The sequence below is a fragment of the Eubalaena glacialis genome, chromosome 19, assembly GCF_028564815.1.
Source record: "Eubalaena glacialis isolate mEubGla1 chromosome 19, mEubGla1.1.hap2.+ XY, whole genome shotgun sequence".
NCBI classification, from domain to species: Eukaryota; Metazoa; Chordata; class Mammalia; order Artiodactyla; family Balaenidae; genus Eubalaena; species Eubalaena glacialis.
This window is the reverse complement of record NC_083734.1, coordinates 63,368,907-63,396,592: the sequence shown is the minus strand read 5'-3', so window position 1 is coordinate 63,396,592 and position 27,686 is coordinate 63,368,907. Positions and strand designations below refer to the sequence as shown.

Sequence of the window (27,686 nt, the reverse complement as noted above, 5' to 3'; positions counted from 1 at the left end):
GAGGAAAACGTGGGAAGAGATCCCGGAAGAAGGCACAGACGTTTTTCACCAGATCAGCAGGTGCTCACCGCACAGAGGTTAGGGAAACACCCTCTCATCATGCACCAGCCCGGCCCCCTGCCGAGGCTGGTGTAACTGTGACACTGTTTCTCAACTGAGAAGTTTCTTTATGGAGATGAAATTCACGGGACATAAAATAAACCATTTTTAAAGTGAACGGTTCAGTGCATGTAGGTAGTACATTCACACTGTTGTAAAATCGCCACCTCTATCTAGTTCCAAAACACTTTCATTACCCGACAAGGAAACCCTGGACCCACTAGGCAGTTAGTTCTCACTCCCCCGACCCCCAACCCCTGGCTACCACCAACTGCTTTCTGTTTCTATATAGTTACCTATTCTGGATATTTCGTACAAATGGGATCTTACAATATATAGCCCTTTGTGTCTGGTTTCTTACACTTAGTGTAATGTTCTCAAGCCTCATCCACACTGTAGCATGTGTCAATACTTCATTCCTTTTTATGCAAACATTCTATCGTATCACAATTTGTTTATCCATTTACCCACTGATGGATATTTGAGTTGTCCCACCTTTTGGCTACTGGGAATAGTGTGATTGTGAACGTGCATGTACATGTATTTGTTTGGACACCTGTTTTCAATTCTATTGGGTACATACCTAGGAGGTGAATTGCTATATCATGGGATAATTCTATGTGTAACTTTTTGAGGAACCGACAGAATTTTCCACAGCGGCTAAACTGTTTTACATTCCCATCAGCAATGGACAAAGGTTCCAATTTCTCTACATCCTTGCTAACACTTGCTATTTTCCTTTTAAAAATTATTCTTCATTATTATTGTACCATAGCCCTCCTAGTGGGTGAGAAGCGTGGCACTGACTTCCAGGATAAGGAGTCTGAGGGTGTGGGCAGCGAAGGTGAGAATCAGAGTCTGGAACGGGCAGAGCTGGTCTCAGAAACCCTAGCCATGATGCTTGCCCAGCGGCTCTGGCTGTCCTTTCAGAGCAAGCGAAGGTCTGTAGGATTCACCTGGGCTTGGTTCTAGGAAGTGGGACTCCTTCTGGGCATGACAAATTGGCCTCTCAAAAAAAAAAAAAAAAAAAGGACCTGCTTCAGGTTATCTGGAAGCCTCTAGCTTCTGGAAACCGTGATGGAGAATGACATATCCCTCAGCCATCACTTGTAAAGATCATAGATTCTACTCACACATGGGGAGAGAAAAAAATCTCCTTCCGTCAGTCATTACCATCTGCTGGCAAATGTCTAAAATTTCCTGGCAGATCTGCTGTCCATTTGTGGGAGAAACTGGGTCAGGCTGTGTTTCCTGACCCTTTTCAAGACAGTGATAATGATGGATGGCCCGCTGGGGTGAAAGGTCAGGGCTGCTCGACCGGCTCGGGGACTCTGGCCGCTCCAGCAAGCCGCACCTCCGCACACCTGTAACTCGGTGATCCCCAGCGGAGTGCACTCACGTGCTCTGGAGCGAGATGGGTCTGAGATTCAGTTCCACGTGTCGGCCATGAAGTGACTTGGGCAAATTGCTTGATCCCTCTAAGCTCTGGTTTCATCATTTGAAAACCGCACAGATTGCCCAGAACCCCCACCTTGAGGGTTTGTGGGGAGAATAAAGGAGACAATGTATTCCAAGGGTTCAGCACGGGGTCTGGCTAAAAGGAGCAAGTTTTATTATTATTTATGACACGTTCAGTTATAGATTCCTATGGGGAGGGTGTGCTTCTAGACTGTTCATCTTCTAAAGCGCCAGGCGTGTCCCTGAGAGCACGGGAGAGGCCGGCAGGGAACGAGAGGGTGGCGAGTTCTCTGGGCACCTTGGGCGCACCTGGTACCAAGCAAGTGGGATGGGCCAGGAGCCCTCGCAGGCCCACCAGGTGGGCGCCGACGGCCGGCGCCCCAGGCTGGCTCTGCAGAGGCGTGGGGACAATGCCGGCGCCTGTGGGTCATAGCAGAGCTTCCTGGACGACACCGGGCGGAAAGGTGCCCATTCCCCCCTCCTCCCTGAGGTGTCCTCCACGTGTCCCCCTGTGCCCACCCCCGTTCAAGGCCCCTGCCTTTTGGCCCCGAGATGACAAGCCTTGTTAACTGTCTAGAAAGCTTTAACCCCTAAGCAAACCGACTGCAGTCCTTCTCCCAGACAGTGAGAGGATGGGGCCAGATCCACGGTTCTCAGCCGCGGTGGCTTTGCCCCCGACCCCGCGGACATTTGTCCATGTCTGGAGACGTTTTCGGTGGTCACGACTGGGGAGAGGGGTGCTCGTGGGAGGCGGCCAGGGATGCAGCTGATCATCCTGCGGCGCGCGGGACAATCACCATCGCAAAGAATATGAATCCCCAAACGTCATAGTGAGACACTCGTCAGGCGGAGAAATCCTGAAATAAATAAAATATCAGATTCACGGGCACCTCCCAACGGGCGGGGCGGGGCGGGCGGCAGCTCTCGCCAGAGGTGGGCAGGTTGCTGGGCGACCCTCCAGCCCGGTCTGCTGCGGTGGTCCCGGCTTCCGTCCCGGCAGAACGGACAGGCCTCTGTTTTGCTTCGTGCATTACCTGGTTTGGACGATCAGTTATACAGTCTTCCTATCATTAGGGGCGAGGCAAAAGCCCCTGGACGAGGGGACGGGTTCTGCCCCTTCTGAGTCACGGCCGAGCCTGGGGAGGGGGCGGAGCTTCACCGAGACCCCGAAACCACTCAGGGCCTGTGGGACCAAAAGATCCTGCTACGTCCTCAAATGATGACTCTGTGTGTTTTTCAGCCTAATAACATTTCCCAGCATCTCCTCTCTGACCTTTAATCTTTTCTCCAAAGTCAGTTTATTGTTTTTTGCGCTGCTTTGCTTTGCTATAAATCCTTCTGGCTGCTGCAGTGGGTTTCACTACTGAGCCCTGGGTAAGGACTTCTGCGGCAAGTCCGGGCGGCAAGATGCTCTCGCAGACCTGAAAAACCCTCTTTGATGTCGAGCTCTTCTCTCCCGACAGCCCCTCCTGGCCCCCGCAGGCCTCGGAAGGTCGTCTGAGGCGGCTCGCAGAAGGGTCCCCAGCCAGGACTCAGTGTGTCCTGGGCTCTCGCTTAAACCGGCCAGTGGCAAGGAGGCTGGAGTTCCCGGGATTGGCTCACACCACGAAGACCCATCCTCTGGGGCACTAGAGGACCCATGGTTACCCCAAATCAGCCCCAAATGGTGTTCTGTTAGCAAAGAGGGGCCCAGCACGGCGATCAGGTAGGCCGCGGACATTCAGGGTTCCCCCAGTGAACTGCGAAGTAGCTGCACGAGGTCAAGCAGGTGCCCGGCCGGCACCCCTCAGAGGGGAACTTCCTTTGCTCCTGTCTTTGACGACAGGCTGGGCCGAGGTGGCCGAGCTTTGTGTCAGGTGGCTTCCCTCCTCGGCCACGGATGACTGGACCGCAGGTGGGAGCCTGACCCCCAGCAGCCAATCCACGGGCTTGCTGGTGACCAATGACACGGCCTGACCCAAAAGGGCCCCAGGCCAGTGTGGTTGGCTGGAATTCTGAGAAAACAGACAAGTAGAGGGGGCGGAGCACATCCAGAAGCTTACATCCTGGCGCTTCTGTTTGTATACCTCTCTCGAGATGACAAAATTACAGCGGCGGGCAAAGACGTGCGGTTGCATGGGCGGTGGCCGGGAAGAGGTGAGTATAACGTAGCAAAAGGGAGTTTCTTTCTGGAAGGAACAGCTCTTGATCGTGAACATGGTGGTGGTTATGTGACTCTATACATGCGGTAGGGTTTCATGGTATCACAGGCGCGCACACACACACACACACACACACACGTGCACGGGCACAGCATGTAAACCCTGGTGGGATCGGAATAAGGTCTGTCGTCAGTTAATAGTATTTCACTGGCTCGATGTCCTGATTTTGATAATACGCTGCGGTTATGTAAGACATCATCGTGGGGAGAGAGGGGTGACGGGTATGTGGGCCCTCTGTATTATTTTCGCAAAGTCTTTTGAGCCTTAAATGATTTCAAAATACAAGGGTTTAGAAAGAAAAAGAGAAGCTGAGATGCCGATGTGAGGGACGGAAAGAATTCACCTCCCAGAACTGCCAGAGACCCCGAGATTTCCAGGCCCTGGTGGGCACACCTGTGCTGACTGCAAACCTAGGCACCTGAGCAGAGCAAGCTCCTGGCACGTAAGTCTTGATGTGCAGTTTTATTATTTCCTCAGGAGACAAATCCCCACCGCAGAATTGCTGTGCACAAGCGCATTTTTAAGACTCTTGTTACCTGGTGCCAAATCGCCCCCCAAAAGAACTGTACCGATTTATAGGCCACCCGCAGCGTATGAGAGGGCTGGCTTCCCCAAGTCTTGCCAAAATTGGGTTTTAGTCTTTAAAGAAGGCTTCATCTTTGCCACGTTGATAGATAAAACTTGGTATCTCATTGTTTGTTTGTTTTCCTCCAGGAATTCTAAATTCTTGAACCAGGTTGGACCACATAATTGGATACTTACCTGGAGATTTGGGTTTATTTATCTTTTTATTTATTTATCGGTCACCTTCATGAAGTTGCATTTCAAGGTTAAGCCCCGAACTTGATAAAGGTCACTAAAGAAAGGCCATGTGAAATTTGCTACTGCATTTATTTTTTAAAAAAATCCCAAAATATTGTAGAGGACATCATTTCTTATATTGTTCACTCTCTCGTCCATGTAATAAAGTCACACCCAAGAATTTCCTTTGGGATTCAGTGCGAGGAGGGGCTTCCATTCCTAGAGGAATGTATGTGCTTCCTCTTTTCCAGTTGTGAGAATGCTACAGCTGAACATGGTTCCCAATTTTTTTGGCTGCTAGGAAATACAAAGCCAAGTATGAGGGTCAAACAGCAATTTTGTTAACTCTTATGGGAAATATATTTATGTTTTTATTGTCTTTGGTCCTGACCTTCTGTTTTTATTTTATTATTCACTTGAAGTGTTTTACTTGTAAGCCACTCCAAATCCCGTGGACAGAGGCAAAAGGCAAAATTTCTCTGGACCATGAGCTCTGGTAATCATTGCCACCTGCATACACAGCCCAGACCTGGCACCTAATATAGTGCTCACGTAAATATTTGTTGGACGAATTAAGGAAGGAATTTGACAACAAACCAACAACAGCAGTGACATTGATTGAATAGAAATGCAAGTTACAAGTTGATCCAAGAGCAAGAAAATGTTACCAGGGAAAGTAGAGCTTCAAGAAGCAAAACAGAAGGAAAAAAGTACCGAGAGTCTCAAAAATGTTCAGTCATTCTATTTCTGGGAACTCAACTGAGGAAATGATCCAAAATGTATTCAAAATTTTAGGAACAAAGATGTTCCTCACTGAGTTGTTCAAAATAATTAAAAAACTGGAAAACAACCTAAAGTCCAGTAATAAGGGAATTAGTAAGAAAACTAAGGTCGTAGCCATTTAAAATGTTCAGTACAAAGAGTTCTAATGACTTGAAGAAAAAACACGTATGCAGTATTACATGAAAAAGCAGGATACAGAACTGTATACTCATTATGTTCCCCACAATGTAAGACAATGCACATAGAAGGAAGGAAATAAACTACGCTATGATCAGTGGTTATCTCTAGGTGGTGTGATGAGGGGTGAATTTTATTATTTTACCTTGACTTTTCTATATTTTCCAAATTTTTAATAACAAGCATGTATGTTATAATAAAAGGCTTGATTAAAAATAGAAAAAAAAAAGACACAAAGCAATAGCAAGACTTACTGAAATGCATTTTGGGACAAGAGTCTCATTCCATCAAAGTGCAGCTAAAGTGGTTTCTTGCTTCTCTTCCTGACAGCGGTCCCTGCCTTAGAAGGCTCACCTACCTATGATGTGGTGTTTTAAATATGTCCCCAAATCCAAAGTGGCCCTTAGTCCTCTCCCCTTGAGTATGGACTAGACTGAGTGACTTGCTGCTAAGAAATAGCAAATGGTGGAAGTGATGATGTGTATCGTCCAAGATTGATGGTCAAAGGCATTGCTTCTTTCTTGCTGAGTCTTGGATCATTCGCTTTGGGGGAAGCCAGCTGCCCTGTTGTCAGACGTTCGAGCAGCGCTATGGAGACCCGAGGGGTGAGAAGCTGAGGCCTCGTGTCAATGGTCACGAGAGTGAGCCTTCTTGGAAGCCGACACTCCAGCCCCAGCCAAGCCTTCAGATAACGGCAGCCCTGAGTGACACCTTGACCACAAACTCATGAGAGACCCTGAGCCAGTCCACCCAGCTAGGTCACTACCAAATTCCTGACCCACTGAAGCTGTGAGATAATAAATGTTTGTTGTTTTAAGTTGCTAAGTTTTGGAGTAATTTGTTATGCAGCAGTAGAGAACTAATACACATGGTAACTATTAGCTCTACATGCAGGTATGTAGGGTGTATGAGTATGTATGAAACTTTGAAATGATTCAATTGGGTAAAAATTCGAATTCGTGGTTTCCTTTACTTCTTACTGCATTTTGACAATATGTATCAAAAGCCCTGAAAAGGCTCATAGCCATTGACCAAAGATTCCAACTTTTTGGGGACTTCCCTGGTGGTCCAGTGGGTAAGACTCCATGCTCCCAATGCAGGGGGCCCGGGTTCGATCCCTGGTCGGGGAACTAGATCCCGCGTGCCGTAACGAAGAGCCTGCATGCTGCAACGAAGAGCCTGCATGCCGCAACCAAGATCCCACATGCCGCAACCAAGATCCCATGCAGCCAAAATAAATAAATAAATATTTTTTTTTAAAAAATTCCAACTTTTTGAAATTTATCCTAAGGACGTGGAATCTTCCCACAAGAATATAATTCCAAGAGCAGGGATTTTGTTCGTTTGGTTTATTGCTGTATCCCCAAGATCCAGAATAGCACCTGGTCCATAGTAGGGGCTCAATAAATATTTTTTGAATGAAAGAAAGAATGAATGAAATACTGGTTAAGTGTGTAAAGATATAAAGATTAGAATATTCATCACAGTGTTGTTTATGATAGAAAAAGTTGAGAACCTCCTAAATGTTAGGACATGAGGCTGAAAGTAAGTGATGGGTTAGGAGGTATTATAATGCATATGTACAAAATGGAATATTATACAGCTCTTAAAAAACAATACAATTATGTGGAAAGATCTATATTTTTTAGTGGAATCTTTCTTAGTTGATGTCCCCTGAATGACATACCTGAATGACTGAATGGATTAACGGACTTTTTTTTTTCTCTACCAAACACTAAATAATGCCCATGACATGCTGAACATCTTCTTTTCTCTGTGGAATTGTGTTCTCACTGTGACTTAGCACAAATCAGCCAACTTACTCCCCAAACATTTGATGCTGCTATATTGTTTTTTAGTTAAATAATTTAAGCAAATGCCTCAGAAACTGAAGATATACGAGTGCAAAGAACAGAATTGTTTCAATGAAGACACAATAGAATGTTTAAGAAGGATAATAAAGATGAGTTTTTAAAAACGGCTCTAGAGCTAGTTGTGGGCAAGGCTACTATAAAAGACTAGAAAATATTGCAAACATCAAGAAGGACTTTGCATTCAGGTTGCTTTGTGAATATTTTGCTTTTCTTCAAATAACCTCAAATTGGCAATTTTCAGTCAAGCATTATGGGTATAGTTTATGCAAGAAGGAGGCACGGAGAGAGAAGACCTCATCCTTTCTGAATGTTGTGTGTTTACAGGCTCTAAGTTACATAAAATGTTTAAGCAACTTGCATGTCAATGTTTGCCATCCCCATTTTAGACGCCTGGCTTAGGGTCCCGGTAAGTTTGATAAGAGAACTTCACTGTCCCCGTTATGAAAAGGTAACAAAATAATTAATAATAATTAAGTGAAATGAGCAAGTTATCAAGCATTGTTTTGTTTTTTTTAATTTTATTTATTTATTTTTGGCTGCGTTGGGTCTTCGTTGCTGTGCGCAGGCTTTTCTCTAGTTGTGGCGAGCAAAGGCTACTCTTCGTTGTGGTGCGCGGGCTTCTCATTGCAGTGGCTTCTCTTGCTGCGGAGCACGGGCTCTAGGGGCGTGGGCTTCAGTAGTTGTGGCACGTGGGCTCAGTAGTTGTGGCTCGCAGGCTCAGTAGTTGTGGCTCACGGGCTCTAGAGCTCAGGCTCAGCAGTTGTGGCGCACGGGCTTAGTGGCTCAGCGGCATGTGGGATCTTCCCGGACCAGGGCTCAAACCCGCGTCCGTGCATTGGCAGGTGGATTCTTAACCACTGTGCCACCAGGGAAGACCCTATCAAGCATTTTAAGTATGACAGTGGTTATCTTGGGATGGGGAGGTTTTCTTTCTCCTATCTGTATTAGATACAGGAATCAGGTGTTATTTTGGTAAATTTTCCACAAAGTACAAACACCCCCAGAGTATTCTGCTACCCCCGCCCCAAGTCCAACCTTTCCTCCCTGGGCTGCCCTTTGCCAAAGAAATCAGCTCTTCCCTGTTGACAAGGTCTCTGGCCACTAGCTGATGCTGACCCCGTCCGGCCAGCCTTGACTCTCCCTCCCACACGCCCTGCGGGTCACCTGCACTCACTACTTCCATTTGTTTTTGACCTCTGGGGGTCTCAACACCAGGGCTGTCCTGTGGGGGGAGGGTGACCCCAGAGCCAGCCCCACCTGCCTGCCAGTTTGCTCCTTCCTCTGGGGCTTCTCCAGGTGACAGCCAGCCAGGTGGGGCGGCTGCAAAGGGACCTGCTGGGTTTTGAGAACCGCAGTGCTATTTTTCTCTCTCTACCCACACCCAGACAGCTCAAAAAAAAAAAAAAAAAATCAAATGAAGGTGGGAGAGAGGCCTTCCAGAAACAGTTACAGAAGGGCCTTTGGTCTCATAGGCATCAGAGTCAGACGAGAAAAGGAAACTTCCCTTGGTGATGGGGTGGGCTTTGCAGGAAGCCGTAAGGGGAGAAGGTCCCCGGGAAGGTCCGGCACACCCCAGCCAGGCTGCCTCTTTGGTGCCCTAAGTGTTCAAGGTCAGAAAGGACAGAGAAACCTCGCTCTGATGCTTAGGAGTTATAGAACTGGAAACCAGTTAATTAACCTGGGTGTCAGTTTCCCCATCTGTGAGGTGTGAACAACGGCTTCTATTCTGCAGACATGCCATGAGGATTAAACAAGATGATTACGTGGGAATTATGCAGCGAGCACGGGATACGAGTCAGTCCTTCCCCTCCCACGTGTTTACTGATTTCCGTGTGGTTTTGACCCCTCCCACCCATCCTTTCCTCCATCAGACCATAGCCTCCCGCCCCCTCCTCCAGGAAGGCCCCCCAGCGTGGCTCACATCTGTGCTCTTCCATTTGGCTAGTTTGCCTGGTGTTGCTCACCCGGGAATTGTTCTTTAATCTCTCCGGACTTAGTTTTCCTCTTCTGTACGATGGGCACAGTAGATAGGACCCACCTCAAGGAGTCATTGTGGGCTTTAAAAAATGCACTTAAGGTAAGCAGAAGAGTGCCTGGCATGCTTTTGGCACTCACTGTGTGTGTGTGTGCGTGTGTGCGTGTGTGCGTGTGTGCGTGCGTGTGTATATGTGTGTGTGTGTGCGTGTGTATGTGTGTGTGCGTGCGTGTGTATGTGTGTGTGTGCGTGCGTGTGTATGTGTGTGTGTATCATCTGCATTTTTGTACTTTTATTTTTTTGCCTTTTCCCTCCATCTGTTGAGTCCACCACTAGCTCTTTCTGTTCTTTAGAACCAAATTGTATTTACCCCCCTCTTGCCTAGAATAGGCCTCTCTGCAATGTATTTATTGAATTGGCTTTTTAAAAAAAGCATCTCAGGGAGACATCCTGTTCTGCTTTCTTAGAGCCAAAGCACTGCTTGCACACTCCCCGCAGGCTCAGCTCTGCTCCCCGCCCATGATGTGGGCTGTCGCCTTTGCCCGTGTGTGTTACCATTTCAGCTGAACCATGATTTCACCCCAGAGCACACAACAGGCTGGGGAAGAGAAAGCTCAGGGCCGACAACAATCGCCCAAGTGTAACCGCAGCAGCCGGTGCCTCTAGGTGCCGGCTGATGGCACAGGTTGACAGCTCGGGTTTCCTCGGCTCGTGAAGAGCATTGAGAGCTGACCCTGAATTAATTCTCGGGCACACGTCTTGCCTCCTTAATCAGCCTGCGAACACCTCGAGCACATGGGCCATGACACGGTTATGCTTTGGGTCACAACTCGCCAGGCTCAGAGCAGTCTTGGCATCCATTCACTCGTTTATTCATGCAACAAACATTTTTTGGAGCCCCTACTATGTGTGAAGTACTGTTATAGGTGCTGGGATCCAGCAGCGAACGGGATGGACCAGCTTGGTTTTCTTGTAGAGCTTATATTCTGATGGGAAAGGGCACACACACACACACACACACACACACACACACACACACAGGAGTGAATAATCAAGCCAGCACTTTTCTGAGCTCACCTCCTACCCATTGAATTCATGTGCCACAAGCCACATTGTATGAGGCTGGTGGGTAGTGGGAATGTTTGCGTTTATTCTAAGGGTCATGGGAGGGCTTTAAGCAGGGGAAGGATCTGCTCAGACAAGGTCACGCTGGCTGATGCGCAGAGGGCCATGGGGCGGGGGTCAAGGGCGGCCTCCGGAGCCAGGCGGGGAGACCGGTGGACGTAGGTGGAAGTGGATGGCCTGGGGACCTGTTTCAGAGCAAGGTTCTCAGCAGCAACACTGCTGCCATTTGGGGCTGTATCATCCTTTGCTGTGAGGGCTGCCCTGTGTGTTGCAAAACGTTTAGTACCATCCCTGGCCTTTGGCTTTTACCTACTAGACGCCAGTAGCCCCTCTCTCCAGCTGTGACAATCAAAAATGTCTCAAGACATCGCCAAACGTCTGCCCAGGGGGCAGAATTGCCCCCAGTAGCGAACCACGGCTTTAGGGTGGACCCAGCAGGTCTTGCTGGTGGACTGGATGTAAGTGGGCAGAGCTGGACACAGGCTGGTACTGGACGCAGGACAATCAGAGAAGCCCCGGCCACCGCAAGGCGCGCTGCCCACTGTTTCAGGGCAGGGACAGAGGGGCAGAGGGACGGGAGCCTCTGCAGCCAGAGCGACACAGGCTCGGGTTCCCCCGCGTGTTCCGCTTTCACCCTCTCTCTTTCAACAGCCGTTCGCTGCTCAGCGCCGGCGTGGGCGTGGGCACCTTCCGTCCCCCTCCCCCTCCCTCCCCCCCTCCATCCTCCCGTGCAGAGCGGGACGGGGCGGGGGGGCGGCTGAGCCCGGGGTGCCACAGGCTCGTCAGTGACCCTCAGTCTCCCTCCCTCGCGGCTCAGCCGCCCCTTCTCGCGAGGACCCGAGTCCTGTTTACAGAACACCCTCATGTTGGGCACACGCCCCCCATCAGCCCTGTTCCTGGAGGTCGAGGTTGGCTCAGTGATGACCTTCCCACCGGGGACCCCCGATCGGCTGGCACGCGGCCCCGTTTCTCAAAAAGGACTGAAGGAGAGAAGAAGCCGTGCTCTTGCCGCAGCCCTGGCCCGGCTTGGTCTTGGGGGCCTCGCGCCGGGGCTCCCGCTGGGTCGTGAGGGGTGGCGTCCATCGCGGGAGACGCTCCACAAAGACCCTCGGCCCGACGGGGCCACACCATCACAAGCAGTGCCTTTTGCACGCGAGGAAACTGAGGCCCCCGGAGACACAAACAACTCGGCCCCGATCGAGCAGCTACCACCGGGGGGAGGCCAGCAGGAGGGCTGCAGAGCTTCGCTCTCAACCGCCCCCTGGGCTGCCTCTCAGGGGGTGGGAGACGCAGGGTGAAGGGGGCGAGAAGCTCACGGGCGTGGATGCACCGGAGGAGGTGGCCACGGGCGCCAGGCCCACGCAAGGATGGGGCACGAGGGGGACGGGGAGGAGCCACGAGGGGGACGGGGAGGAGCCACGGGGGCCACGTCAAGTTGAGTGATCCTCCGAGTTGGCTCAGCCGTGAGCTGCCAGCCCAGCCAGGGCCCCACCTGGGTGGTAGGTACCAGCTGTGTGTGTCTGGGGGGCCGGGGACAGGCTTCCCAGGCAGCCGGGAGCTGCGATCTCGAGCTTAATGATGCATCAAGTCCTGACCTCCTGGTGTTCAGGCTGCCCCCTAGGCCCCCGTGGCGCCAGGAGGACCTGAGCACCTGACCGCGCTGGGCCGTGGGGTTGCCCTGCGGGGTGAATCGCGGTGGGCCGAGCCAGGCCCTCGCTGTGGCCAGCTGCTCCGTGCCGGATGCACGCGCTCCATCCCGCATTGCAGTCAAAGGGAAGGAGAGCACGGGGCTGAGCCTGACGCACGGAAAATAAAACAGCACCTGGTGGCAGCGAGGGCAGGCTGAAGAGCCATTCTAAGCCGCCCTTCACATGGTCTCTTTGCCAGGCAGCGGAGGAGTAGCCACGAGCCGCACGTGCCTGTGCGAGCAACCAGCCCCGAGTGAAGCTCAGGGCCAGCCCGGGAGCCGGCGACCACTCGCCGCTCCCAGGGCCCTAAACGTGCTCCTTGCTGTTCCTCATCTAAACCGGCAGCGGGAAGATCCTGACCTTTCGGGAGATGCAGGGGGACCACAGCAGCTTGGGGACGGGACGTTAGCCCCGTGGACACTGGCACTTGGGTCTTCTAGTGAGCAGGCTGGGGCAAGACCTTGATGAAGGGACCACAGGGCAGAGCAGGTCGGGAGGGGGCGGGATCGGATGACCCCGAGAGCGTGCGTGGGGAGCAGCCCCCCAAAAGGAGGTGAGCGAGCAAGCCGAGACGGCCGCGGCTTTCAGAAGCAGTGTTTCGTTTTGTTTTCTTGGTCTTTAATACTTTTTGAGGCTAATCTCAAGAGTGTTGAGTTTTAAGACACTGTGTACTTTGGAAGGCTCCCTGGTTCACATGTGAAAATTTCCCCCCGTTTTTCACCCGTGAGTAAGTACAGGGTGAAGGCTGCTGACACTGAACGTGGGGAATCCTGAAGCTGAACGCACCGTGCAGCCCACAGGATGCGTGGGAAATGTCTGCTCCTGGAGAAAAATTCCCAAGATTTGAATTCCTTCTGCAGCCCTTCTTCCAGGGTGGGTCTCTGTCTTGGGACGACACCCTCACCAGCTGCTGCGCGTCCTGTGCAGTTTCGGGGTGCAGGGACCTGGCAGGCGGCGGCCACGCCAACCTTCCCGCCCGCGCTGTTCCCCAGCTGGCACAAGCCCTGGCCTCCGTAAATGAAAGACTAAATGACCTGCCACTATTTTTATCCCCGTAACTGTTTGGGTTTCAATTCAAAGCAGGAAGTATTTTAGGAAATAAAGACAGTGACCCTAAATGGAGAGGCACACACGACACAGGTGAAAAGACAGTAGCGTCCACAGGGTGCACCCAGACTCAAATGCCACACCTGCCAGGTGAACACGATGAAAAATAATTGTGATGCCACAGAGGGATGCAAATGAGACCGAGGACACGAAGGAATGATCATTGTCTTTATTCATACACACTTGCTTCCAAACTACAGTTAATGTATCTAACAAAGCGTATCATGCAAACAAAGATTAGAGGTTATATGAATTAGAGCAATGCAGTAATTTGTACATCCATTTCACCTGCGATAAACCAAATGTGATCTGACAGCTGAATGGCCTCTACGTTTTGCCAGCAGGCGCTTGACAGAAGGGAAAACTGCAACCTCCATCTCTTCCTCTTCCTCCTCCATACAAATTTGGGGTCTGATATAGGATCCTTTTCAAGAATGCTTTAGACACGGCTTGTCCTTCAGCCCACCCTTCCCCCAAGTTCATGTAGCAAAGCAGTGATTCCAAATGTTTCTGACCATCTACAAAAGACATTTGAAAAGAACCTAATAGAAGAGATATGAGGTGAATTTTTAGACTCAAAAGGATAACAGCCTTCATGGATGATTTTGAATAGTCCACTAATCCCCTCAAGAAAAGAATCACACTTTTCCAGGAAGAGTATCAACAAGAATCTACCAACAATCACAGAAATAAATACTCCTAAAGTGAAGCAGAGGGGACAAAGACAGAGCTGCTTAATCAGAAAATGCAAAGCCACCTTTTGTCTTATTTTAGAAAAAAAGGTTCTTATAAAGTAGCCTTGACAAGTAGGGTTCCGTCTACTCACGAGAGATGATGCCAATGGGCACATTTGCCGCTTCTTTCTTGGGGACGTTGGGGTAGTTCTGAGTCGCCCAGGGACCAAGTTCTCACAGGGCATCACTGAACTTTCACCATATATGGGAGACCTGGGGGCCCGTGGGGATGGGAGACAGAGCTGAGGAGGCGCCTCCCACCCCCATGCCAAAAGGTGGTCGCAGAGCCTCGCAGAGCAAGGAAACGGGCCGCAGGGTCACAGAGCCTCGCAGGGCAAGAAACGGGAAAGCTATCCTAGAGCTGCATCTGGAAAGGGGACGATAAAGCCATCTTTCCCGTGGTCCAAAAGTTTCTAGACTTTAGACAGTTGTCCCCAGTGTCTCATTAAAACCACGGAGGGCATCATTCTGCTAACATGTTCCACCTGGACTCCCAGCCAGTCATTGTCATGAGGACCCCACACCCCACTGGCTGGGAACATCCTGCAGGGGGGCTGCAGGACGGGGGCGCTCTAGCTGACCCCAGCTGAGTCCTCCCACAGGCTCCATGTGATTGCAATCTTATGAAACTGTCAGTAGTTTTATTTTAAAAACTCATTTCTAAGGAAGAATTGAGTTAATCAAATTCTCTATAAAAAAGTACAAATAGCCCAGTGTATTCAGATGTTCTGTTGGAATTAACAGATTAATTTCTTCCATAAGGTTTCAGCAAAGTCTTGGAACCTGTGGGCCTTAGCGTGGGTCATTTGAAGGCTGTTTGATGACAGAGCTGGACCTGCACAGCTATTAACTGGCAGCCGATCACACAGGTCAGAGGCACTGGGGACCCAGTCATTCCACTCTGAACCCTCCCGACGGGCCCCTGACGTGACGGGATTAACAGAACTGCGGTCAACACCATTTCTACACGGCTGCCTTCACCCACGCGTAACTCAGGGAACCTTTCTCACAACAGAAATACACAGCATTCCCTAGATTTGCTGCATCAGCCCAGACGGGAAATGACAGAAATGTTGACAGTCAGTATATTTCATAAAATGTAACCCAAGTAACTCAAGGAAAAGGTTTTAAAAATATTTCCCAACACTCCCTGTCAAATTAGGGCGTGGTCACTAACAGCCAGAATGCCTTCTGCTTCCTGTGGCTGTCAGGCCTTTGCTGTTCCCGTGGCCCTGAGAGTCTTCGTCTCTGGGTCCCTGCCCCGCGTCAGGTTCACAATCATGACCGTTTAGCGCTGCCCCTGCTGGGCTTAAAGAAGCAGGAAATGGTACAAGAAATAGGCGACTTCCTAAGACCAAGGTGAGAAGATGACTGTCAGATGGTGTTCCTTTCTGAGGCTTTTGAAAACATAAGACCCTCACTTCGTCCTCCCCTTCGGTACTGAGAAAACAAACGCAGCAAAACACTCCAATTCCGCCTGCTCTGGGGAATCGGGGAGGTGGGGGGGGACCTGCAGTGTTAAGTTTTTTTGCTCTGTCCCCGCTCCACCCCCCGACCCCCAGCTACAGGAAGTCACAGGAGAAAAGTGGGTGCGAACCCACCTGCTGGATGCTTCGGCCCCACCCAGAGAACTGGGAGCCTCTTCAAGGGGGCAGGAAGGATGCTGCTGGCGCTTGGGAGATGCTCGCGGAGGAGGACCAGCAACCGCATCCGACACCACCCGACGGCTAAGCCTCCGGGAACTGCAGCTCCCGCCCTGGACGCCCTCGCCTCCCCTCCCTCCTGGCTTCCTCCTACTGCAAGTGTCCGTCAGTCCTTCTGCACTCAAACCCGCTCTTCCCTAAGCTCCTTGCCGACCACGGCTAAGGACCACGGCTCAGAGGGGCTCGACAGTCGTTCGCTGAATCGCATTAATCCGGGTCCTCACGCTCTCCTAGCTGACCATCTCAGACCAAGTTTCCGGAGATCTCTTAACCCTCTGGTTTTCTCCCCAAATCCTAGTAAGAAAGCCTAACCATCTCCAAAGACACGACAAGGCAGAGATTCTGCATGAACGTGAACAAAATAGGAGTAGACATGATGAAGAGCCATCGCTCGGTTCCCAGGGTCTCCTATCGACCTTCTGAATCGTTCCAGCCTCGAGCGAACCCCCCATTAACCTCTGCGGGCTGCACACCCCGGATTCTTCCTTCAAACCAAGCCCCTCGTGGGTCTGAACGAGATGCCAAGAGGAGGGCCGCCCGCCCGCTGGCCGCAGCCTCGGAGGGAAGTCCCGCCTCTGAGCAGCCGCCTCCCAGGGGAAGGTCACGGGACCAACCTGAACGGCCTTTGGCGTCACAGTGTCTGGCGGGGACCCAGCTCGGGCTGGATTCCCCTGCGGGCCTGGACCTCCACGGGCCCCGGCGACACAGGCCGTGCCCGGGGCTGGCCCTTCCCGGGTCCCTCAGTGACTTGGCCCTTCAGGGCCTCCTTGTTACCCCAGCCCCTTTGAAACGGCAGCCCCTTCCCTGCGGCTTTATTTTACGTGACCTCCACGAAGGGGGATAAAGCCACAGACCTTCATCAATCCATTCTGCTAACGGTTACCAGCATGACGTGTGCTTTCAGCAGCACTGTCTCAGGTTGCTCAGATTTTTTAAAAGCATTAGCTTCTATCTCCATTCGGGACATGGCAACGTACCAACACGCCCCATCACGGTAACACTTCGCGGGCACTGGAGTTTTTACTGTCTTCCCCCCAAGTTTGTCCTCAAGCCTGCAGTCGCTCACGCAGAGTACAGGGCCCCCCAGACACGGTATTTCCTTTAAAACTTTGCCACACACTCAGAAAGGATAAAAACCAGCTGGGCTATTTCCTAGAGAAAGATGAATAATTTGGAAATGTGTCGGCTGTGTGAAGGGCAGCGTGACCTGCCCGGGGCTTAGCACGAGCAGGCAGCGAGGGGCTCGGGAACACGTGGTTCAACCCCGTGGGCTCCTTTCTGGGACTTTCCTCACCTCCGGGGCTTAGCTGGGGATCTGTCGTCCTGCCGTTGCGCCATTCCAGGGCAGGGGGACCGGCTCTTCTGCTTCTTAGGCTTTTTCTGTACTTGGGTCCCTTTTCTATCAGACCAAACGAGATGCACCTGGGGAAGGTGTGGCCCCCGGACGTGCACGGACCCATGGGGCCACAGCTCCGCAGCCGGGGCCCCCCTGGAGCCCTTCAGTCTATGGTCCGTAAAAGGTGGCGGAAGAATTTGCTCTTTTTCTGGTCTAACCTGTTCCCTACCCCATCTCTTCCTCCAGTCAAGGGTTCCCAGGACGGCCGAGGCCTCTCATCCCTAAGACCCCTCAGCGGTCGTGTGGCAGCTGAAAATCAGGCAATGAGCCAGAGAGTAAAAATGAGAAGACGCTTCGCTGGGACCCGCTTCTGGGGAACAAGGGGGAACAGAGCAGCCCCCTGTAAGGACTGACAACCGTGTCCCTCGTAAACCTTCTTTCTGCTGTTGCTGACCGGCTCCCCCGAGGACCCCGCGCTGTGATGCTGTGTCCCACGGAAGCGCTCCTTACAAGACGGGGAAGGCCACTTCTAGCAACATCTGGGAGAGCCTCTGCAGCCTCCCCAGAGCATCTGCTGACAGCTCCAGGGCCTGGCTGTGCCTCACCACGTCTGCACGTGCGGGAGCCGACGGCGGGGCGTGCTGGGGACGGTGAGATGGACAGCACGTTTCCGGGGCATCCACACACCCGTGTCAGGAAGGGCATCCTCCCGTCCCTCCTACCCCGAGTCTCCAACAGCAACAAGGCTGAAGGGAAGAACTAAACGAACAAAGTGCAGCCCGTGGGCCGTGACGACACCACATCTGCACGAACGTACTGGGGGCACGGGAGCTGAACATCTGCTACCACAGGCGGAAGCGTGATGAAGGCGACAGGGCTCAGAGGCTAAGAGGGAGTCTCGCCTCGACAGTAACCCGCCCCCCGACGAAACTTTTGTTTGCAGGTAGAATCAAATATTTTTATGTATATGTGTATGTAAGCCTAATTGATCATGCAAAGTAGCCATTCACCTTCGAAATTAGATCTACTGCAATAAAAAATCAGTACGCCCCACACAGTGCCAATGCAGGGTACACACGGAGTCCGGGTGGGGAAGAGGAAGCACAGCGGCACAGAAGGAAGCTAACGCTTAATCACAAAAGCAGACTAGAAACCAGAGCCTTCACAAATATAGCACAGTTGTGTCTTATAAAATTATTATAATACTTTTTGTACTTGATACGATTATATCAATAACATAGATTCACTTGTTATTAAGGTTTATTCTAAACACGCAAAATTCATTGCATGATGCCTTTGCAAAACATATTAAAATCCTTTTAGCAATAAAACCTCTTTGAGCTGATACGCATCCAGGTTTCCTGTTCTACAGCTTCAGGTGTGTCATTCAACATGAACCGGAAATGGGGGACCAAAACTCTATTGTTCATCCCAAGAGGATGTCGAGGGCTGGAGATGTGAGGGAAATCAATTCTAGGGGTTGAAGTTAGAGTCAACACTTGGATTAACTTACTGTACATCGTACTCTCATAAACACCGCAGCCTATTAAATAAATAAGTACAAAAGGGGTGGGAGGTGTACGCTTCGGCTTCTTAGGAAGTAGGCAGCGAAGTATCGGTGTGAGGGGGGTTGGCTAACAACACTTGTGAGTAGTGGCATGATCGCTGATGGCACCCTGGATCCAGAATAATCTCCCAGAGATTAAAATGAATGTCACACGCACACTGATCTACCCTTGATCTGAAATGATTTCACATGCTCATTTAGCGGAGTCCTTAGAAGATTTGGCCTCTTAAAAAGAAATGCAAGTATCAAGACAGTTATCAGCCAAGTAGGGTACAAGATGACAGATGCCCCCAACACTCATCTGAGGTTTGCTTCCTCTCTTTGTTTAAACTGGTAACTGCTGGACCGTTACTGTGAGTGGGTTACGAGTGTCAGCATCTGGGAACAGGGAGCTTGCAGACGGGACTAGATCCCTCCCGGCCTCTTGGGCTCTAGGGACCGTGTCCATCGAGGCAGAGAATGCAAGCAGCGGGTTTTCTGAAGCCCCAATCCCACCTCCCCCAGGTCCTGCCTTGCTCACTCTCTGGGCTCCCCGTTCTTTTACTCCAAAGATGTCTTGGGTGGAGATGTTTCCGGCCCCCTGGACTGGGGCGGGTTCCTTTGAACACGTCTGGTTGGGGGATCCGGATGGTGAAAATCAACAGAGGGTTTGGAAAACATGTCAAATTGTACCAAAAAAAAAAAAAAGGGGGCAGAGTCTGTTTGCCTTCCAGGAAGGGTTAACCTACCGCCAGATGTGACCTCTACACAATTAAACTGGATGCTGTACATGACATCGTCTGCCGCCAAGGTGACGCTCTTGGTCGTGAGAGACTCTGAACAGCTGATCACGTGTGGACTAATAACCCTACGGTTTTTAGGCCTCCACCTGGAAGCAAGGCGGTGGCCTTCAAACTTTAGGGCTGAGGATCATTTCCCAGGGCTGGGGGCAGGGGCGGGGCTGGGGAGGCGCCTGCCCTCGACGCTGAGTTTCATACTGTGCTCTGTATGGTGGGGTGCACGAACTGGGGGTTGACATACGAGAACCCTTCAAAATCAGACTGGTCGATGTTGGCGATGACCAGCTGGTCGGGCGGCGTTAAGACGGGCTGCCCTCGCGTGAAGAACTTGTCAAAGTTCTCTGCTCCTTTGCCGCACTGCGGAGAGAAAAGAGAAAGGAGGAGAGGTCAGTAGCTATTACGGACCCAGGCAGCAGCTCTCTGGGCCACTGCGGGGAGGAGCGTGGCCGGGGGCGTCGGGGCTGCCTAGGCGGGAGGAGTTCCGGAGGATTTGCAGGCCGATGGGATTCGCAAGCCAGGCGGACCGAACAATCAGAGAGAGCCACTCAGCTGTAAACCATCCGGCAGCCTCGGGGCGGACACCCCAGGCGGGAGGGCCGTGCTGCCGGGAAGGTGACAGCGACGACGGCCTCTTTTATCTCTCGTCCCGTCACAGAGCCACGAGCACGAGGCCGCAGGCACGGGGCCAGCGGGCACACGTCCACGCTGAACGGCTGGGACGTGGGTGGAAATGAGGGCAGTGACCCCTGAACTGAGAGGCTGGGATACTGTCCCACGTCTGGTTCTTTGCAAGCGTATCTGTAATACAGTAAAAGCTGTGTTATTCTTGTCTTCCAACTGGGAGGTTCTAGAATATCTCAGCCCCGAAATTAACCTTCAACCAGGAAGGGGTCGGTATAGTGGCGAGGCTGGGCCGTTCTTTCCTGGGCTTGGCGGTCTAGGTACATCTGGTCAACCAGCAGACAGGTCGCCGTGGCACGCGTCGCCGGTGGCTTCGGTCTGGACGAGGTTTGTGCTGGTGCCCCGAGAAGGCAAAGTCTCCGTCCTGGACACTCATTCCTCCCCCCTGGGTCCACCAGGGCACCTCGTGAAGATGGGCTGCGGGCAGAGCTGCCCTGGCGGGGGGCGGTCTGGAAACCCAGCCGCTTAAGCAGCACTGCTTTGGGAGCCTGACCCCGAATACGAGGAAGGGGTGTCCCGTTCGCTTTCCCAGCCACCGGAAGGCTGTGGCATGTTGGGGTCCCAGGATCCCAGGTGACTCTGAGACAGAGTGCTGGGAGGTGTTCTGGTGACACAGTGACCCATCTCCTCCTCCATCCCCGGCCGGTACTACGAGGCAGAGTGAAATGATTCTGAGCTAGTCGAAGGCGTCCTTGCACCTTTAACAGAGCACGGCTCTAGATAGACTGCGAAGAGGGGTCCACCCCTTCTCCTCATCTGTAAAATGGGGAGAATAGCTGGGGCCCCCCTCCTGGGCTGCCACGAAGGTTGAACGTACAGTGTTTCACACACAGCCCAGCACATGCGGGAGCGCACGACACCTACTGCCGCTATTTTTGTAATGGCAGCTGAGTCTCGGGCTGCACTTTCTCACCTCCTCTGTCACATCTCTTCCCCATCTTCTAGAAGCTCTCCCCAAGAATCTAGCTTCGTTATACTTTCCCCACCCGCTTATCAAATAACCTGTCTCGGTGGAAAGCACGCCATAAATTCAAGGTAAGGTCTTCCTAGCTGATGCCTTTCCTTTCTGGGGTGGTTTTTTTTTGTTTTTTTGTTTTTTAATTAATTAATTAATTGATTGATTTTTGGCTGCGTTGGGTCTTTGTTTCTGTGCGAGGGCTTTCTCTAGTTGTGGCAAGCGGGGGCCACTCTTCATCGCGGTGCGCGGGCCTCTCACTATCGTGGCCTCTCTTGTTGCGGAGCACAGGCTCCAGACGTGCAGGCTCAGTAGTTGTGGCTCACGGGCCTAGTTGCTCCGCGGCATGTGGGATCTTCCCAGACCAGGGCTCGAACCCGTGTCCCCCGCGTTGGCAGGCAGACTCTCAACCACTGCGCCACCAGGGAAGCCCTCTGGGGTGGTTTTTATTTTCGTAAGCGACCACCTGCTTTTTAACTGGAGGCGAGTTCAGAGCAGTGACTGCTGGGTGGGTACGTGGGGGAACGAGTCGGGGGATTGTCTGGGGCCCCTCCAGTCACTCTGCAGGGGTCCCGCTGTCGGTCCCGCTCATCCCTCGGGTCCTGCCGCCTGCACGTGGGACGGTGGGGCTTTCCCTTCACACTCCGCCTTTCCAAGGAGCACAAAGGTCAGCAGAAGCAGGGCCTGCGGCCTGCACCCCTTACAGGCACAGGCCACCGTGAAGCAGTCAAGGGACTCTTCAAGGAAGAAGGGCACGATGTTTCTCCCCAAGAACTAAGCAAGGCTCTGCACTCGATACGTCAGTGAAACCAACCGATGTCCACGGAGCACCACATTCAGACCCCGCGGTGAAGATGACACCAGTGGAAGAAAGAGCCCTGCTTCGGAGACACCAGTGGCTCTCAACCAGGGAAGGTCTTGCCCCCGCCCCGCGGACATCTGGCAACGTCTGAACTCCTTTTTGGTTGTCATGACTGGGATGGGTAACCACAAAGAGGCAGTGGCCCCGAGGTCCACAGGGCTGTGGCTGAAGAACCTGGAATATTCCGACTGCGAAGCAAGGCTCAGTGCGTCCCAAGGTCAGTGTGAGGGCAAAGGTGGAGGCCAAACAAGGAAACCAGGCAAAACAGCCAGATTGGAGAGCAGAGAATGGAGAAGCTGCAGAAGCTCAAGGCAGAAGTCTCGTACGCAAGTGTTATAGCCTCGGTGGACTTGGCTTTGAGTAGAACATCCTTCGGGACCCCGATTAATCAACACCCATTGCCTGGAAGGTTTCAAGCAAATCTACTGTGGGTGCTCCCAGCAGCTGGGACGTGTGCTTCCTCAAATAGAGGTTACTTCCTTCATTGATTCCTGATATTCACTAACTACGCAAAGATGAGCGAGAAGGAATTTCTGGGGAAAAAAATAAAAGGAGGTGAAGTCCCTAAGAGGAAGAGGAAGGCGAGCCATGGTGAAATCTCTCTCTGCTAGCTGGAGACCCATCCCTCCAGCTCCAGGTCGGTCCATCTGTCCTGTGAACAGATCACACAGCCTCTGTGCAACTACAAGGCTCAAAGGAAAGACTGACACTTTCCCCTGAGCCCCTTCTGCAGAGTACTCACAGATCACCTTCCAATGGGAATCTCTCAAAGCCAGGGCTTCACCGCCAAAGAAAAATAAAAAACAAAGTAAACAAAGAGATCCCAAGGTCTCGGAAGGGGGACCACGTGACCATCAACACGGAGGAGCCTGGGGATGGGGACGATGCTTGAGGACGTGAAGTTCTAAAGCCGTGTCCAGAGGCAGCTCCTCCTAAAGGGCTGCGCAGCTCGCGAAGCCCGGGATGGCGACGCACGGACGGAAATCCTCGGCGTGTAAGCTGCGGGCCGTGACCATGCTGCTGGTGGGGGCCAAGGGGGATGGCGGAGACCAGGTCAACCCAACCCCGAGCGGGCAGGCGGAGGCAAGGAATGAAAGCTCTGTGACTATGAGTGGGTCTCGGCAAGCCGTGGGGGGAAGGGTCTGGAAGAGCTGAAGGCGGGGTCTGAGGATGAGCTGAGAGCCAAGGCTCAGAAGGATACTTTACCCCGAGGGAGATCCCACGGGACAGAAGACACTCCCCCCAAGGGGCGGGGGGAGCTCGGCTGGTTTTACCACCGGTTTGGCTCGATGAGAATTAGCACTTATTTTTCCACCACAGAGGGTCTCTCCATGCTTTAAAAATGAGCACTCCACAACTCAGCGAAATCAGGCCAGAAATAGACAGCCTCCTTTAGATCAAACTGGAGAAGATCTTGAACTACTTGTCTATCAAGATGTTTGTGCAAAAAATGCAACTGTCCTCATACCACCACCCGCGCCACCACCCCCCACTGAACGGGATAATGAAACTCAGGGCCCTTTGGATCCCTGGGGAAAAGACAAACAACGGCTTTAACCAGCTATCGTCTCTTACGGTAGAGAAGAGTCTTCCGGCCACCTGTGACCCGGCCTCACCGGGGCCGTCATCTTGGCGGGGGATGGGCCTCGGGCGCCATCTTGGATCTGAGAGGCAGCCAGAAGAGGCCCGGGGACTGAATGGGGGGCGCGGGGGACAACAGGCACACTGGGGTGTCCACGGCCTCAGCGCTCTTGGCCACCTGAGGACACAGCAGGTGAAGGCAGCACTCGCTGTGAGCAGAACCCCACGGCTGGGTGCGCGCTGCCCCAGCTCCGAGGGCCACCCACACTTTTTGCCAACTGAAGCTGCCAGGACGCCCGTGGGACGTGAGGTCCCCACGACTGGTTGGGACAAAGATCGGGGTGGGGAGGGCGGAGGAAGTGGCCCAAGCACGGCTGGGCCAGCGTGTGCGCCCAGACCGGACGACCTCCGTGTTCGCGGTGACGCACTTGACACCAGGGGAAGACGGGGGGTACGGTGGGGCTGAAGCACCCGACCAGCGGCCGGGAGCCGGGGTCGGCTCGGGCAGCGCACGTGCCTCTCTGTACAGACAGATGGGGACGCGAACACCCACCTCCCACGGCTGTTGTGAGGTCAGAGGGACGGCATGTGTGCCACCCTTTCTAGATGAGCAGGCCTGGTACAGACCTATGACGCCACACGCAGCACACGTGCCCGGCGTGGAGACGGCCACTGATTACAGGCGGAGGACGAATGGAACACTATTAACGGTCTATCTCCTGCCTTAGCTCTGGATTCAGGACTTCACTCCTCTGTTCTTTGGACGCTCCCACCCATTCGGTGAAATCATCGATGAGTAAAATGAATCCAGGACAAATCGGGATGGCAGACGTGTGGCAAAGCCCCGGGCGGGATCTGGGATGCTCTGCTCCCCACCCGGAGCCCCGCGTGGCGCACGGCCGGTCGGCTCACAGCCTCCGCATCTTTGCGGGGGGCCGTGGGGAAGGGACGGAGCCTGAGCCGGGCTGTGGGCCTCCAGCTGTGACGCTTACCTGGCAGAGGCCACCGAGAGTGCACCACACATGTGGTGGTCTCAAGCCCGTCCCGTACACCTTGGTGTCTCGGCGACGTAGAAATTAACCTCATGGTCACCGGCGCGGGACTTAGGGTGAGCGTGAGTAGCTCGAACACGCTGCCGTTACAGAGCGGAACTCCAGACCGAACCCGGGGGAGCACGGAGGGTGCGGAACGAAGCCAGAGTAAAGGTGCGCAGCGCAACGAAGGAGAGAGGAAGCTTCTCAGGGTGGGGGCCGTCCCCGCGTCCCGAGCCCCGGGCTGGGGAGCTGACCTCGGCCCCGCGCCGCGGCCCCCGTGGAGGGTGGCGAGCACACGACCCGCGATGGGCTCGGCTCCCGGACCCTTCATGGCGTTAAACCCGCGGCAGAAAGGAGCGGGCGCCTCCTGGGAGGTCACGTCCACACCACGGAGCCGTCCAGCGAGCGGGCTGGGCCGCCGGGCGGCAGCCGGGGGTCTGCCCTTCCTAAGATCAGCATGCTGGGCGGGGGGCCTCCGTGCACGACCAACACAAGCAGGCGCACACGCCAAGGGTTAGGAAGAAGTGAGGTTAGTTTGCGCATTGCGTCACCCAGGGTTCTGGAGATGTGCTCACCGAAGGCCTGGACGCCCACTGAAGCCAGTGCATTTTGGTGCAGAAAGTCTGGAGAAGGAGAATGGGCAGAGGAGAGGATGTGGAAAACAGTCAGTGCCGGCCTGGGGACAAAAGGAAAGGAGCGGCCCCCAGGCAAAGGAGGCCACACGCCCACGTGAGCAACGCAGGGACAAAGTGTATAGATTCACGCACGCGTACAGCTTTCTGGAAGGTTACAGAAACGTCAAGTGAGCCGCGGGAGTGGCCCCTGGGGAGAGGGAGATCCCGCTTTTTCATTTTATATCCTTCTCTACTGCTTAACCGTCTCTTTCACCGCAAGGAGATTGTAGTTTAACAATAACTTTTTAAAAAGGGACTGGGGCCTCTTTCACCTCCTGCCAGCGTTCCCTGGAGACAGGCCCTATTTTCTCAGACAAAATTAAACAGGGCTCCCCTCACCTGCCGCCTCAGCGCACCTCTCAGGAAAGGCCACTTCTGGCCTGGAGGCGGCTGTGAAGACAGACACACTAAACGATTAGGCTCCTGCAGGTGAGAGCCCCGTGTGTCTGAGGGCAGAGGCTCTGGCCTGCCGTGGCCTGTATCCTCTGGAATGAGGACACACACACCACCTGGTCTTTCTTTACACGCACGGCCAGCTCCAGGGCGTTCAAGGCCGCTTTTCCAAGAGGGGCTGTTGTCATGCCCAGCATCACGGGGCCTTCACTCTGGACCATGGGTACCGGACTGGTCCATTCCCTCGGCCCGAGGCCCGCAGGGTCTGCATTCCCCGTGACTCCCCGCCGGCAGCTCCCTGAGCCTTGCGAGAGCGCTACTTACTCATATTGATAATGAAGAACATCTGGGAGCATAATTACCAAGAAATAGGAAGACATCCTGCCTCTAATTCACCAAGGAGAAGGTGCTGTCTTAGGCGGGTTCCGAGGCTTAAATCCCACCTCAGCGCCTCACAAGATGGCAGGTTCTAGTCTCCCAGGGCTGGTCAGTGTATGTATGCTGTCAGAGAAGCTCCCTGAGCCTTGAGAATCTTGATTTTAATTAGCATCACTGCTGCTGGTTCCACGGAAAGGTCACGAGGATGAACCCCACCTGCCACCTGGCAGAACTGATTAGATGCGGCCCGAGGCTGCTGTCCACTCCGGGGTCTTCTTCTCCTGTTACCTGGAGAGCTGCTACCCCGTATAAATAACTTCTCAGAGCAAGTATCAAAAGAATACAGTGCCATGGGATGTCCTTAGTTGTAGGAAACACACATGGAATTATTTAGGTGTAAAGAGGCATTATTTAGGTGTAAGTCTGCAGCTTACTTTCAAATGGTTCAGAAAAGAAAATATGTACATGTGTGTCCTTGCCTACACGCCCTCACAGAGATGCAGAGGAAGAATGACACAGGGAACGTGCTGAAATGTTAGCACTGAGGGAATGTGGGTGAAGGGGATGCAGCAATTCTTTATACTGCCTTTGCAACTCTTCCGCAAGTCTGAAATTAATAATTATTTCAAAATAAATAAAAAATATTAAAAAGAATACTCCATTAACCTTGATAATCAAACCATCATCAAACTATCTAAACAAACTAATGACCCTGTGAGAAAAAGGACTTTGAGGCCATCAGGAAAGTGAATCTGACGGTGCATCTCGCCGCAGACCCGAGGAAAGTCCTTCTCTTCCTTTTCCTGTCTCTTTTTGATAAAATAACGACAGCAGTTTCCCAAGAAAGCCCACCTAAGATAGACAGGCCTATTTCTAAGGTGCTCTGCTCACCCATCAGTCCTGGCTACGTTTCTCAGTGTTCACTTTGTAGATGAGTTTCTAATAACCATTTTGGTACAGCGGACGCTTCTGGCCGGCCTGTGAACCAGCTCTTCTGCCCCTCGGTGCCCATGGACAGAATTCAAAAAGAGAAGCACCAACTAACTCTCTGCTTCCGATATTCGTGTAGACTGTTATTTCTCGTGGGTAGGCTGAATGGAGATGTGAAGGCTGTTCCTGGGCATTTTATTCACAGGAATAAGTCAGGATAAACGCCTACAAAATTCAAAGTGACACTGGCTCAGGATCTCGGGCTCGCGTGTGCCTCTGAGGGCAGCCTGCAGGGACTAAGACGCAGGCCTTTTATGGTTTCAGGAAAAGCAAACAGAAAAAGCTTTCCTTCTTCAGGGAGTGCTCAGGATGCTGGGCCATCGTCCTTCCGTGGTACCTCCTCCTTTACAGAGAGGCGAGTAAAGAGAAAACTGGAACCAGCTTGCTTTGTGCTTTTTCCCACAGGGAGGAAGGGAAGCTGCATAGCTAACACTCTCCAGGACAGCATCACCGCACAGCTGTCTGGTTTTGCTTTGGCTTCGGTTTTTCCAAAGAAACCAGCACGCGAGGACGGGCCCGCTTTCTAGCAAGTCATCTTCACCTTCACAATCGCACACGGGACACGGATTCTCCCGCCGTGGGGGGCTGCAGGGCAGGCTCCCGACTCCCTCTTGGAGCTGGTGCACCCCTGAGCCTCCAGACTCGCCCCCCTCGGGGGGACGGCCACAGTCCCCCCCACCTGACACCGTCGCCCCTCTCCCCGCCCTCCTTCCCGTGTGGCCTTGAACAGA

At 52.8% G+C, this 27,686-nt stretch overlaps 1 protein-coding gene and 1 long non-coding RNA gene across 3 annotated transcripts in view; one reads left to right on the top strand and one right to left on the bottom strand.

The window, feature by feature from the left end:
• The first annotated feature begins 2,937 nt into the window (after positions 1–2,937).
• LOC133080298 (uncharacterized) lies at positions 2,938–5,259 on the top strand. Its single transcript, XR_009698456.1, has 3 exons — positions 2,938–3,693; positions 4,045–4,200; positions 4,982–5,259. It is a non-coding gene; the product is annotated as an uncharacterized LOC133080298 (long non-coding RNA).
• An 8,202-nt stretch (positions 5,260–13,461) lies between these two features.
• PRKCA (protein kinase C alpha) overlaps positions 13,462–27,686 on the bottom strand; it is a 360,902-nt gene continuing 346,677 nt past the window's right edge. For both annotated transcript variants that reach the window (XM_061175760.1, XM_061175761.1), the window contains one exon: positions 13,462–19,764. In XM_061175760.1, the coding sequence (XP_061031743.1) occupies positions 19,600–19,764 (165 nt within the window). In that variant the 3' untranslated portion in view covers positions 13,462–19,599. The remainder of the gene's footprint in view (positions 19,765–27,686) is intronic.